At 40.1% G+C, this 13,531-nt stretch overlaps 1 protein-coding gene across 1 annotated transcript in view; it reads left to right on the top strand.

The window, feature by feature from the left end:
• The window catches only part of SMAD1 (SMAD family member 1), a 103,467-nt gene extending 92,391 nt beyond the window's left edge, over nucleotides 1–11,076 (top strand). The window contains exons 6-7 of the mRNA XM_006143472.3: nucleotides 3,355–3,611; nucleotides 9,676–11,076. Coding sequence (XP_006143534.1) covers nucleotides 3,355–3,611; nucleotides 9,676–9,819 — 401 coding nt within the window. The 3' untranslated portion in view covers nucleotides 9,820–11,076. The remainder of the gene's footprint in view (nucleotides 1–3,354; nucleotides 3,612–9,675) is intronic.
• The last annotated feature ends 2,455 nt before the right edge of the window (nucleotides 11,077–13,531 follow it).

The following is a 13,531-nucleotide window of genomic DNA, read 5'->3' as shown; positions in this document are numbered from 1 at the left end:
TACAAGTGAGAATAGCTACATTTTTTCATGGCTACTTTTTTCATGAAGAATAGCTACTTTTTTTCATAAAGAAAAAAATTCTTGACATTAGGTTAAGAAAACACTGTAAAACTACAATTAAGACAGTAAAATAAATTAAGCTCAGACTCTGTGTAAGGAAGGTAATATAAGTAAAGCATAGCAAATCAGTGGAGTCTTGTAATGATCCTGCTGTAACAAAGTTAGCTTTCAAGTGGGACTGTGTGGGAGAAACCCTGACTTCGTAACATGTGCAAATAGGTTGTCAGGTTGAATATTTTTTAAAAGGCATATCCGGACCAGCAGTTGGCATAATGGCTATGTCGTTGGATTCCCATGTAGTCGACCATGGTTCAAGTCCCGGATGTGGTGGCTTAAATTCATGCCGGGCACATGTGTGTGCGTGCCCAAGATCCTGAGAGGAGAATGGAGGAGAGGGGATTGAGGCATGGCCATCCCCCCAGGGGGTGATTTTTCACTTTCTGTCTCTCTGTCTCTCTTTCTGGCGAGCACGCATGCCCTATAGCAAAAACCTCTCCTAAAAAATAAAAAAGGCATATGATTAAAAAGCTAGAGGAAAATACATTTGATCAGAAAGGTAACAATTTTCTAACAATGAGGAGCAACAGAAAAGATCTTAAAGAGAGTCGACTAAAAGACTTCAAATTTCTGTAAGTTAAAAAATAAAGTACTAACAGAGAAACAAATAAGAAATCAATTATTTTACATCCTTTCTAAACACACAGCTCATAAAAAATAAAAATACTAGAACTTCAACCGGAAAAATAGGTTAAAAAAAAATATGAACAGAGAATTCACAAGAAAAACACAGATGGCCAATAAACTGAATTTTCATTCCAGCCTCACATGCAAATTGAAACAGCTATCTTGTTTTTCAGCTGTAAATTAGGGAAATTTTGTTTCTGTTGTAAGCTCTGATTTAGTACTGGCATGGGTGAAATGAACAAGGCATTCATACTCTGCTGGTGAGGGTAGAAATTGATCCGTGCCTTCTGGAAAGTCATTTGGCAAAGTGAATCAAGAGCCTTCGATTCAGCGATTTAACTTCCAGGAATCTCTCCTATGGATATTATCAAAAATTGTCCAGAGACATACATCATGGTATTACTATAACAGCGCAAAATTAGTATCAGCCCGATAGTTCACTAATGGGAGAGCTCTTAAGTCAATTGTTATGGGTATACAATCACGCAGATATTTGCTTGCAAAGAGACTGTTAACAATAACCCCAAACTGAACAGAATGTGCCAGACTATTAACAGTATGGCCTTGAGTTCACTGAAGGAAAGAGGGCCTTTTCTGCTTTCTACTCGATTTCTAACATTTTCTAAAATGAAAATCTTCCATACCTATAATCAGGAAAAAAATAGGAACACATGTTTATATTCTTTCTCTTTTGATTGTCTTCTCTACATCAATCTGGAAAATGGGCTTCTGCCCAGCAGCTTTTTAACGGTTACAGAAGCCTTAACCCTGGTGTGTCCATACAGACAACATGTAATACTTTGTAGGAGGTAATAGTTTCAACAGTGACTAAGCTATGCCAGGGTTACCTGCAGGGTGGATTGTTTAAAGCCACATGTAATGTGACTTTGTTGCTGGGTGGCCTGTATAGAGTAATCTCCTTAATGGCACGAGGCCTTGGCAGGGTGGTTTTCTTTCCCCCCCTTTCCTCTTTTTAAAGTGTGGGGAGATCAGTTTCCTACACTCTGGTACTCCAGGTCTCACAGGAAGAAGTTTGGCGCAGGTGGTAGTTTGGTGAGATTCAGTTCCACACAATGTGTTATTTTTCTAGTTTATTTTCTGAACTGGACCTTTTTATCTTATCTCAGCAATACTTCTCCCACCTGTGCTATTTTCTGATTCTACTTTTTTTGATCCTCCCTTCTCTCTACCCTAGATTTTTCCAAACAGTTTAACTGTAGAGTAAACGTAAGAGCACTTACATGATGAATACAGGTAGGATCCCTTCATAAAGTCCAGGTTTTATTATGTTGTATTTTTTTTAAAGAATTACATTATCTAACTTCTATTTATTTTGTTTGTTTGTTTTTAATTTGACCAGAGAGGGACAGAGTGGGAGAGAGAAAGTAAGAAAGCAAGCTGCCAAGTCTGGGACTTGAACCGCCATCAGCCATATGGGAGTTCAGCACCCTTAACCACCACGCCACCTGCCAGCCCCTATTATGCTGTATTTTTAAAGTGAGGATATACTTTCACTCCATAGCTGAACAAACAGAGCATTAAACACTCATCAAAATGCAATTGCAGCTCAGCCTCTGTAGAGTAGTTGGTAATGTGCCACACTACAGAGCTGGAAGCCACATGCTCATCACAGTTCGAGTCCACAGTCCAGTTGGTGTGAGAACACCCTGGGCACCAGCGTGCATGCCCAGGATCCTGGCTGGTGGAAGGACTGGAGGAAGGAGATTATGATGTGACCAAACCCTGTGGAGGGTGCTTCTCTCTTTCTCTCTCTTTCTTTCATATGCAATGCCTGCTCACCATTAATTTAATAATAAAAATAATAGTAAAAAGTAAAATTCTTACACTTACTTTTTTTTTTTTTTTTTAGTTAAAGTTTATTTCTTCCATGAGCAAGAGAGACAAAAAGATGGCAACCCCCAACAGGGTCTTCTTGATGCCATGATCCACCCCCATCCTCAGCCTCAACCAGCCCTTGATCATGGGTTTGTGCATGGCAAGGGTACTCAGGGAGGTCTCCAGACCTGATTTTGGAACCTCCCTGTGTAGGTCTGCCCCACAGAGCATTGTGCTTTACTTTTATGCCTCTATGCCCCTCCGTTTATTATTTTTTTTAAGACTTTTTTTTTTTTTGCTGTAGAGTGTGTGCATTTGCTGGAGAAACAGACAGAAAGCAAGAAATCATCCTCTGTGGGGTTGACCTTGCCACAGTTCCTTCTCCTCCATTCACCTCTCAGGATTTTGAGCATGCAAAAACTCACACGGGTGCTCGTACCAGGTGTGAGTTTCCAGCTCCCAGGTCTGGGACTCGTACTGCAGTCAACCACATGGAATTCAGCACCATAACCACAACGCCACCTGCTGGTCACCCCTACACTTACTTTTTAAGGCTTTATTATATTATTTTCTAGAAACCTCCTAGATATTCTTGTTGACATGTGGACATCGTATTAACTAGTACCATTAACTAAGACTTTATCAATTGCATGAGACTTAGCTTTACTAGCCGTGGGTATTTACGTATACATGTAAGTGCATCTGCTGAAGCTACATAGGTGAATTTTAGCTACTAAAACAATGATAAAAGCTAAATGCTTTGTCTTCCTGCAGGAGTTCACCTCTATTATGTCGGAGGGGAGGTATATGCCGAGTGCCTCAGTGACAGTAGCATTTTTGTGCAAAGTCGGAACTGCAACTACCATCATGGATTTCATCCCACGACGGTTTGCAAGATCCCTAGTGGGTGTAGTTTGAAAATTTTTAACAACCAAGAATTTGCTCAGTTATTGGCACAGTCGGTGAACCATGGTTTCGAGACGGTCTATGAGCTCACAAAAATGTGTACCATACGCATGAGCTTCGTGAAGGTAAGTGAGCTCTGATTCTTCTACTTGGGATATAACATCGTTTTTGCTGTGATTTCTTACCATGTATACATCTGTATCCACTCGATGTACATTTGTAGTAGCTGACTGAATGTAGGCATTTTAAAGTTGAAGAAGAATGGCAGTTATTACGAGAATATCATTGGCATATCAGAATACTTGTGTTAGGGACCAGCAGTTAGCGTAATGGCTATGTCACTGGACTCCCATGTAGTAGACTGTGATTCGCGTCTGGACCTGGTGGCTTAAAACTCACACCGGGCACGTGTGTGTGCGTGCCCAAGATCCCAAGAGGAAAATGGAGGAGAAGGGATTATGGTGTGGCCGTCCCCCTTGGGGGACGATTTCTCGCTTTCAATCTCTCTGTCTCTGTCTGTATGTCCAGTGAGCACACGCGCCCTATAGCAAAAATCTCTTCAAAATTAAAAAAAAAAGAGAGTGCTCTGTTAAACCTCAATAGCAGTAAGCTTTAATATCATTTTCCTTCTTTAAATAGTAGTTGTTTTAGCCATTATAATACCATTAGGATGTCATGTATTTATACATGTAATCTAAATACGTGGTGCTCTTATGAGAGCAGTTGAATAAATACATCTTCTCTTTCATTCTTTTAGTAATTTCGTGGTGGTGACTCTTGTTGGTTTTGTTTCAATAAGAAGCAAGTGATCTTTTTGAAATAAATAAAAGTTTATCTCACTGGAGGTTATTATTTTCTATTGCCAGAGGGCACATGTCCTCACCAAAGAGAGAGAGAGAAAGGAGGAGGCAGGAAGCACCCCCAGTGGGTGTGGTCATGTCATAATCCCTTCTCCATTCTCCGTCCTGTCAAGATTTGGGGCACACGCACCCATATGCCTAGCATGTTTTTCAAATCACAGATCCTGGACTCAAAACACAGTTGGTCATGTGGGATCCAGTTGCTTTAACCACTAGGCTATGAAGACAGCCCTGGAAATTAGTTTTATTGGTCAGTTTTAGTATTGATTCCAGTAAGCCTCTTGATATTCTTCTAGTTACAAAGTACCATTTGTTATTATTTCAGAGAGATTTTTTTGCTATAGGGTATATGTGGTTGCCAGAGAGACAGAAAGTGAGAAATCACCTCCTGTGATAGGGGGGTGGCCAGGCTGCAATCCCTTCTCCTCCATTTTCCTCTTGGGATCTTGGGTACGCATGCACACACGGCTGATGTGAGTTTTAAGCCACCAGGTCCAGGACTTGAACCGAGGTCAACTATGTGGGAGTCCAAGAACGTAACAATTATGCCATCTGCTAGTCTCTCTTTTTTATAAGATAAGTTCACATTTTATATAAAGTCCCCATTATGATGAATACTATATGAATTTTATTTCAACAGAGATCTTTACTTTTTTTTGTCTGTTAAATGTTTCTTCCCTTTTCACCTCACACCCTCACACCTCGCAAAAATGCTATTAATAAGACCCATGCCCCAAAAGAAAGAAATATCATAGCCCTAAGATTGTATTATAAAGTTGAGGAGGTAAGAGATTTAAAACATTGCTCATAAAAATTGATCTCTTTGCCTCCTCTTCTGCCTCTGAGAAATAAAAAAAAAATGGAAATGCCATTGAAATGGAAAAAAAAAAACAAACTTTAAACATCGGATTACATTTCCTGAGTCATTGACTTATTCTAGTAACTGACTTCTAAGTCTCTGAATTCTCAAAGATAAATTTTTGTCCTCTATTACTCTGAGAAACAAAACTAATTACACATTAGGGTGAGGCAATCCCTTTTATGTCCTGTCTTCAGAAGCTCACCTAACTTGTTGTTAAACCAGTTTTGTAATGTATTTATTACTGAGGATAATTTTGGAACCTTATTTTGTTAATCATCCTTTAGATCCAAGATACCTTTTCCTGAATATCACTTCTTCCCCAGTTCTTTGAATCAACTCAGCAGATTTCCAGTGTGTTTTCTCAGCGTTTATTTCTTGAAATACAGTTCAGCAGCTCCTTGTAGCTGAGTCTGGTGTCTCTTTAGTATTAAAGGAGGTTTTTCATCCTTTAAAGAGGTTGACCTACCTGCTGTGTGCCTATAAGACGACAAAGACCTTTCTCATTCTTCATTAACATTCGCTGTGCAATTTTCGACTAGGCACATTGGCACCAATGATTTTAAAAGTAAGGACAATGACTCGCCAGAAGTGTGTGTTTATATGTGTGTTTTTATGGTTGTAGAGGAAAGAATAGCTCTTGAGAGTTGAGAGATACAGGTTCAAGCTCTATCCAGTACTTTTTTTTTTTTTAAGAGAGATTTTTGCTTTAGGGCACATGCACTCTCCAGAGACACAGAGAGACAGAAAGAGAGAAATCATTCCCCGGGGGGATGGCTACACTGCAATCCCTTCTTCTCCATTCTCCTCTTGGGATTTTGGGTTCACAAGCACATGCACCTGGAGTGAATTTCAAGCTTCCAGATCCGGGACTCAAACTGCGGCCGGCCATGTAGGAGTCCAGTGACAGTGACATAACCATTATGCCATTTGCTGGACCTCATCCACCACTTTAACTGAGTGGTTAAGGAGCAGGTGTTCTTTTCGTCTAGTCCTTATACTCATTATCTTAAAATGAGAGTGAATGGAACTGAGAAGTATGGTAATTACCTCTGAGGTCCCTCAGTGAGTGTATTATTGAAGGACCACTTTAGAAGAATTTATGACTCCCGTGCTCCAATTAGCTTTCTCCTCAAACCTCAGTTCATATCGATTAATCAATTTTAACTATGTTACTTTTGCACAGTTTTAATAATTTACTTTTACACAAGTGGAAGCAGCCTTTATACTAGTAAACAGTAGTTTTAGCACAAAGCCGTGTATTCAAAATGTATTAGATTTTATTAATTCAGCAAATATTTTCAGCACTGTTCCAGACAAGTATCGAAGATGAAAAGGGACCTGAAGTAATCTCTTATCTTCAAGAGGCTTATGGTCTAGAATATGCTAATAGAATATAATACAATATGAGGGGCTGACAAGTGGCATGGTGGTTAAGGTGACTGGACTCCCACATGACTGACCACGGTTTGAGTCCCGAACCTGGCAGCTTGCTTTCTCATTTTCTTTCTCTCTGTCTCTTTCTGGTCAACTTCAAAACAAAATAAAATAACATAATGACAATGAATAAACTTAAATAAAATAATTCTTTAAAAAAAAAATACAATGTGGTAAGCCCTAGATCAGAGTTATACAAGACATAATGGATGTAACAGAGAAATTACCTTTAGAGAATTTTAATATTTATATATTAAAATCTCCTTTTGGGGCTGGCAGGTGGAATGGTGGTTAAAGATGCTGGATTCCCACATGGCCAACCATGGTTTGAGGCCTGGACCTGGCGGCTTGCTTTCTCACTTTCTTTCTCTCTTTCCCCAACCCCTGTCAAATTGAAATGAATAAATGAATAAATAAAAATGAATAAAGTTAAATGAAAAAAATTAAAGAAAAAAATCTCCTTTTGGGTGGGAGGTGGGGAGTTCTGAGGGAAAAAAACACAGACACAAGAATGCATGTAAACAAGGTAACTAGGTTATGGAATAGTACCACAACAGAGTTAAAAAAAACGATGTTGCCAGGGTCAGTAGATGGCATAGTGTTTAAGGTGCTGGAGTCCCACATGGATGGCCGTGGTTCAAGTCCCATACCCTGCAATTTGACACTCATACCATGTGCATACATGTGCGTGCCCAAGATCTCAGGTGGAGAATGGAGAAGGAATTGTGACGTGGCCCTATTCCTGGGGTGATTTCTCTCTTTCTGTGTCTCTGTCTCTCTGGTGAGCACAAGCACCCTATAACAAAACACTCTCTCTCAAAAGAGAGGGGGGGTGGGAACCAGCAGTTAACATAATGGCTATGTCGTTGGACTCCCACATAGTTGACTGCGGTTCGTGTCCCGGACCTGGTGGCTTAAAACTCACGCCGGGCGCGTGTGCGTGCGTGCCCAAGATCCCGAGAGGAGAATGGAGGAGAAGGGATTGCGGCGTGGCCATCCGCTCTGGGGGGGTGATTTCTCGCTTTCTGTCTGTCTGGTGAGCGCACGTGCCCTATAGTGAAAACCTCTCAAAAAAAAAAAAAAAAAAAAAGAGGGGGAGTGTTGCCAATCATATACATATGTATATTTCAAAACAAAACAAAAAAGAAAACTAGTAGAATGAAAATCTAAGGCACGCAACAGAATGTAATGTTCTTTATGGAAGGTGATGAGTATAGTAATGTCTTTAATTTGATTATCATGCATTGCATGCATGCTTTGGGAAGCCATACTGCACCCCATAGATATGTATAACAATTAAGTGTAAATAAGGAATTATAAACTTTTTTTTAGAGGGAGATTTTTGCTGTAGGTCACATGTGCTTGCCAGAGAGACAGAGACACAAAGCAAGAAATCACTCCCCAGGAGGGATGGCCACACCACAGTGCCTTCTCTTCCATTCTCCTCAAGATTGTGGGCACTCATGCACACATACCCAGCGTGAGTTTTAAGCCGCTAGGTCCAGAACTCAAACCATGGTCAGCTACGTGGGAGTCCAGCAATGTAACCACTGCGCCATCTGCTGGTCACGAAATTATAAAATTTTTTCAAAACTGCTGACATGATAAATGGCAGCTGCTTGTCATATGTTAACAATTAAAAAATTACACACTTTTTACAACATTTATTTTTGTTTTTAGTGTTTACTATGTGGTATGTGCTAGCCAGAGGCAGAGAGAGAGATAAAGAGAGAGAGAAAGTGAAGATCATCCTTAGGGCAGGAAGGGGATAGCTGTACTACAACTCCTTCTCCTCCATTCTCCCCGGGATTTGGGGCATGCACACACACACACTTGGCATGATTCTTAAGCTGTGTGGTCCAGGACTCACCAAGCAGTTGGTCATGTGGGATCCAGCCACCTTCCTCCCTGCTACCTGCTGGCCCACAACACTTCTATGTGTTTTTTTTTTTTATCATCATGAGGACTGCATACTTTACCCTCTCCCTCTCAGCGTCCTAGAGAAATGATAGAGAACATTTTACTGATGTTAATAGCCGGTCTTGTGCAATCTTTAAGATGGTCATTTGGGGACATTCATATAAAACAAGTATTTCTAGAACTTCTGGTTTGTAGCAATCACTATTCTAGATATTGGAGGTCAGAGCTAAATCCATGCCTTCAAATAACTCGGTAATGGGGAGAAACATGCACAAAAGCAAAGCAAACGTGTAAGTACAACTGAGCGTTTTGTTGATGTATGTATGAACATATGGGTTACATACATACATATATACAGATGAGTCAGAACTCCATGTTCTATTGTTCACCAATCCCAGCGAGTTTCTTATCTTTGCAATAGCAAAATCACTTTTCCCTTTTTCATAGTGATTTTCTTTGTCTATAGATCTTTGTTGTCCTAGCTCCAGATTTCTCAAGGTGTCTGGCAAGCTGCCGTCTTGTATTGAATGACAAGTCTGTCAACCGATGGCAATGGCGAAGTGTCAGTCAATACCGTTTTGGACCCTTCAATGTACTCTTGCCAGTTTTCGTCTAAAGATTGAAAGATCAAGGGCTCTGTGGCAATATACAACTCTCAGTGGTTGAAGAGGGGAGAAAACCTGAACGTCAGTCTTTTCTAACATAGCTTTTTCCTTCTTGCTAAGAAAATGAGAATTGAGTAGTAGCTACTCTGTTACTATCAGTAATGGGCAAATAGAAATGAAAGTTAAAGAAGTATCTTTGTCAAAACAACGTTGGAAAGTGTTAGAAAACTTTCGTTTCCTCAAGTCCAGTAACTCTGTATCTGAAATCTGGTGAGTTAGTGTGTGTTCGTAGAGTGGGGGGGGGGGGGAGGGACTTGAAGAGCTAACACCCATCCCAGGAAATTACCTGCCAAGTTTTTGTATATGTACACCTGGGCATTTTGCATGGGAAAAGTATGCATCACTATGCATCACTATAATCAGCCTCTGATTATGAGAACCGTTTTACTTAGTATGTTTAGCTGCCGAGTTCAAGAAGCAAAGTGACCTCCAATGTGTTTTTTTGTAGGGCTGGGGAGCAGAATACCACCGCCAGGATGTTACTAGCACCCCCTGCTGGATTGAGATACATTTGCACGGCCCCCTGCAGTGGCTGGATAAAGTTCTCACTCAGATGGGTTCGCCTCATAATCCTATTTCATCTGTGTCTTAAACGGCCTCGGGCTTCTGCCTCTTGAAAACTATTGAGCCTTGCATGTACTTGAAGGATGGATGGGTCAGACCCAGTTGAGAACTTACAAAGGAGCCTTGATAATACTTGACCTCTGTGACCAACCGTTGGATTCAGAAATTTAAAAAACAAAAACAAAAACAAAACAGAAACAAACAGACAAGAACCCTTGGTAATATGCTGTCAATATCAAGAAGCTGTTTAGTTTACATTTTAACATTCTATTGAAAAATCAACTAAAATGCAGACTTTTAGCAGGACTTAATGGATAGTTAAAGGAGAGATGGCCAAGCCAAGGACAAATAATCTATTAGGAAAACGGTCCTAAGAGATTCTTTCGTGCTTGTTGGCACTTTAAGGTCATTGTGTGACAGAAGTTTAGCATTCATAGTCACCAGTCTTTCTGAGTGTGTTTTTATCAGGTGTAGAGCCCATATTAAGTCGTCTTTACATGGGTTTTCGTAATATTTTAAAACCATTTGTTTAGTAATGGTTCTTGTTTTTTAAGTAAAGGTTAATCATGATGATATACATAGTAATCTTTCTAAAGTTGTATGCTGACCGTACTGCTGTCAGAATAATGTTAGGCATATGCTCTTTGCTAAATACGTATGTACAGAACATTTGAAAGTTAAGAATTGATTAGGCTAGTGGATTTAGGGATATCAAGGGGGGGAGGGAAATGACAACTGCAAATGTAGAATATACTGTAAAAATTCAGTTTGTTGCCTTAAAGAAACAAACTGGTATCTGAATTTTGCCGTGTTGCAATTTTTTAGAGATTTTATCTTACTTTTTTTTTTCATTCTTTTATCCCATCCTCTCCAAAAAGCAGTTATGCAGCTGATTAATTCACATAACTGTGAGAGCAAACGAATAGTTCCTGCTATTCAAAATCAATTCTGAAACTGATTGCCTATATGTTTCAATTCCAATCATATGGAGTGCTGGGATTTACTAAGCAGTTTTTATGGAGTTTACAGTACAGAAATAGACTTTAATTTTCAAGTGAATTGTTGGCCAAGCCTAGTAACTCTGTTAAATATTTGGAGGATTTAAAGAACATCCCTGTGTAAATCCATCTCAAACTTTTTAAATTTTTTTGTACTATGTTTGGTTTTATTTTTCCTCTGTTAATCTTTTATATTCACTTACACACTCATACACTGAGTACTTTTATTCCAAAACTAGCGGGTTTTCTCTACTGGAAATTTTAAATAAACCTGTCATTATTGCTTACTTTGATTAAAAATGTGCCATTTCCTTTCTTCCTGTGTTAGATTTTAGGATCAGTAAGGTTTGCTAACTTTTTGAGATTTTTTTTCTTATATTCTGTGCCAAACATAACCAACAAGGAAGTCTTCCATGACCTTGGAAATTTTGAGGGAGGAAAATAAAGCCAAATTATACGATTTAGACCATCTATTTGTATTTTTAAAAAATGGTGGCAAAGAATATTTTTATTTTAGAAATGTTTATTAGTGAGGAGAAGGAGGCAAAAACAGACTATACTATGGTGGCTGGAGATGAGTAGACGTGAAGGCAGGCTGTGTTACACAAGAGCTGCTGATGTGCCTGGAAGATGATGTCCTAACCTCTGTGGCAAGATCATCTGCTAACAAGGGACCAAGGCCATGTTGAAGAAGAGCAAAAAGTCAAAGCAGCTGCTGTGAGGAGGAGAGTTCACTAGTCCTAAACCAACACACTGTCAGGAAGCATTGGTGTATACTGCTGAGGTTGGGTGATACAGACTTGACGTGGATCCACACAGTGATATAAAGGCCCTGGGATTTGAGGGTGGGATCAGAAAAAAGGAATGTGGTAAAGTTCTCCCTGGGGAAATTCTAGCAGGTTAATGACAGTCTTTGGAATGATGGCTTATGTGGTCCAGGTTAAGAACCAAACTAGACACAAGAATCCAAAAGGGAGTTGCTGGGAAGCTGAGATGAGAATGAGCAAAGGGCACATTCAGTGTGAATGGCCACAGTCTTCAGTCGTTACTTCACTTGGAGCCCTTTGAGAACGGAAGCCTCTCAAACTTCTCAGAGAGAAAGGCCCTTCATGATAGGTGCCGAAATGAGTACAGTTGGGAAAGTCACTGGAGGAAAGAAAAACCAAGGAATCAAGATGGAGGTGAAGGAACATGGAGTGTTTCTGCTTATCATCACATCATCACACAGTGCCTCGCCCATAGCAAGCACTCAGTAAACACTGAATGAAAGGATGGATGGATAGAAGGAAGGAATGGGCTAGGGTGTTTTAGAAGATAATCTGAAAATTACAGTAGAATCAGGGCAGAGCCACAGCATTGAAGGAAGAGAATTTGTAAAATATCAATAATCCAAGACATGGATCTGAAAAAAAAAGATGAATAGAAAAGAAATTAAGGAAAATCAGCAATATCCATCAACTCATCCTGGGATCAGAAAGAGAGAAATGTACAAGGTGCAGAGCTTTCTCCTCTCCCATGCTTGACAGAAGCTGGTATTGTATCAGAGCTGAGTGTGTATTTTAATGTATGCTAGAATATAGGTGCATGTATGAGAGACACAGAGAAGACGAGCACCTTCCAATAGGCTCAGACACACCATGATCCACTTTCTCCAGTCCTCTAACCCGCCGGGATCCTGGGCACATGCACACATGCCCAGCATGTTTTCAGGCCACCCAGGCCAAGAACTCAAACCATGTGGCATCCAACTCCATAGTTTTATTTGTGTTTTAGAGAGATTTTTGCTATATAGCACATAAGCTTGCTGGAGAGACAGAGAAATAGAAAGTAAGAAATCACCTCCTGGGGGAAGACCACAGCACACTCCCTTCTCCATTCTCTTCTCAGGATTTTGGGCACACACACACATGCACCTGGTGTAAGTTCTAAGCTGCTGAGTCTGGGACTCAAACTGCAGTTGACTGTGGGAGTCCCGCAGTGTACCCTTATGCCATCTGCTGATCCTCCAACTCTGTAGTTTAGTAGGCTACCAGCTGTGCCACAGGGGCTGAGCACACAGTTTTCATGGATGTTAATCTTCTGTCATCTGTGTCTTTTTTGAGTCTCTAGGCCAAAGGTTTTGGAAGATTTCTGAAGAATTTCCAGCTCAATTCATCAAGATTGTGATAGCGTTAAATACGGGGAAACTTTAAATAGTTTGTAGAAAAATGGAATTAAAGTACAAGTGTATTTTGATGCAAAAATATTGAAATCTGTGTGTAGTTTATCAGAATATTTGTGTTCCGTAAACTTTTTGAAGACCCTTCCCCCCATAAAGTAGGAGGAAAGAAGAAACAGCTGTAACAAAAGGAGACAAAAATTAGGTCAATGAAGCAACTTGTTAGGAATTCCTAGCTTCCTAGAGTTGTTCTTCCCTGTATTTCAGTTTGTGGTCTAGTAGCTTCTCCAGATATTACCATGTCAATAGTAATATCCAGAATACATATACACCTAGCAAGCAGTATGAATGGAAGCCAGAGAGAAGATAAGAGAATAGCAGAGGAGGCATATGGTGACAGGGTCATAAGACCTTTTTGTCTCAGCAGGACTGGGATGTGAGGGCAGACTTTCCTTTTCAAAGCACCCCAGATTTCTAGCATCAGGTGAAAAAACAGACTTCTGAAAACCTGGTTGCCCGTTGCCAGCCCTAGGGACCATGGACATGGAACACTGGACATTTCCCAGGCTGACACAATACCAGTG

This window comes from Tupaia chinensis, unplaced genomic scaffold, assembly GCF_000334495.1.
Source record: "Tupaia chinensis unplaced genomic scaffold, TupChi_1.0 Scaffold000098_3, whole genome shotgun sequence".
Lineage (NCBI taxonomy): Eukaryota > Metazoa > Chordata > Mammalia > Scandentia > Tupaiidae > Tupaia > Tupaia belangeri.
The sequence above is the reverse complement of the archived record's forward strand: the minus strand, read 5'-3'. Positions and strand labels throughout refer to the sequence as shown.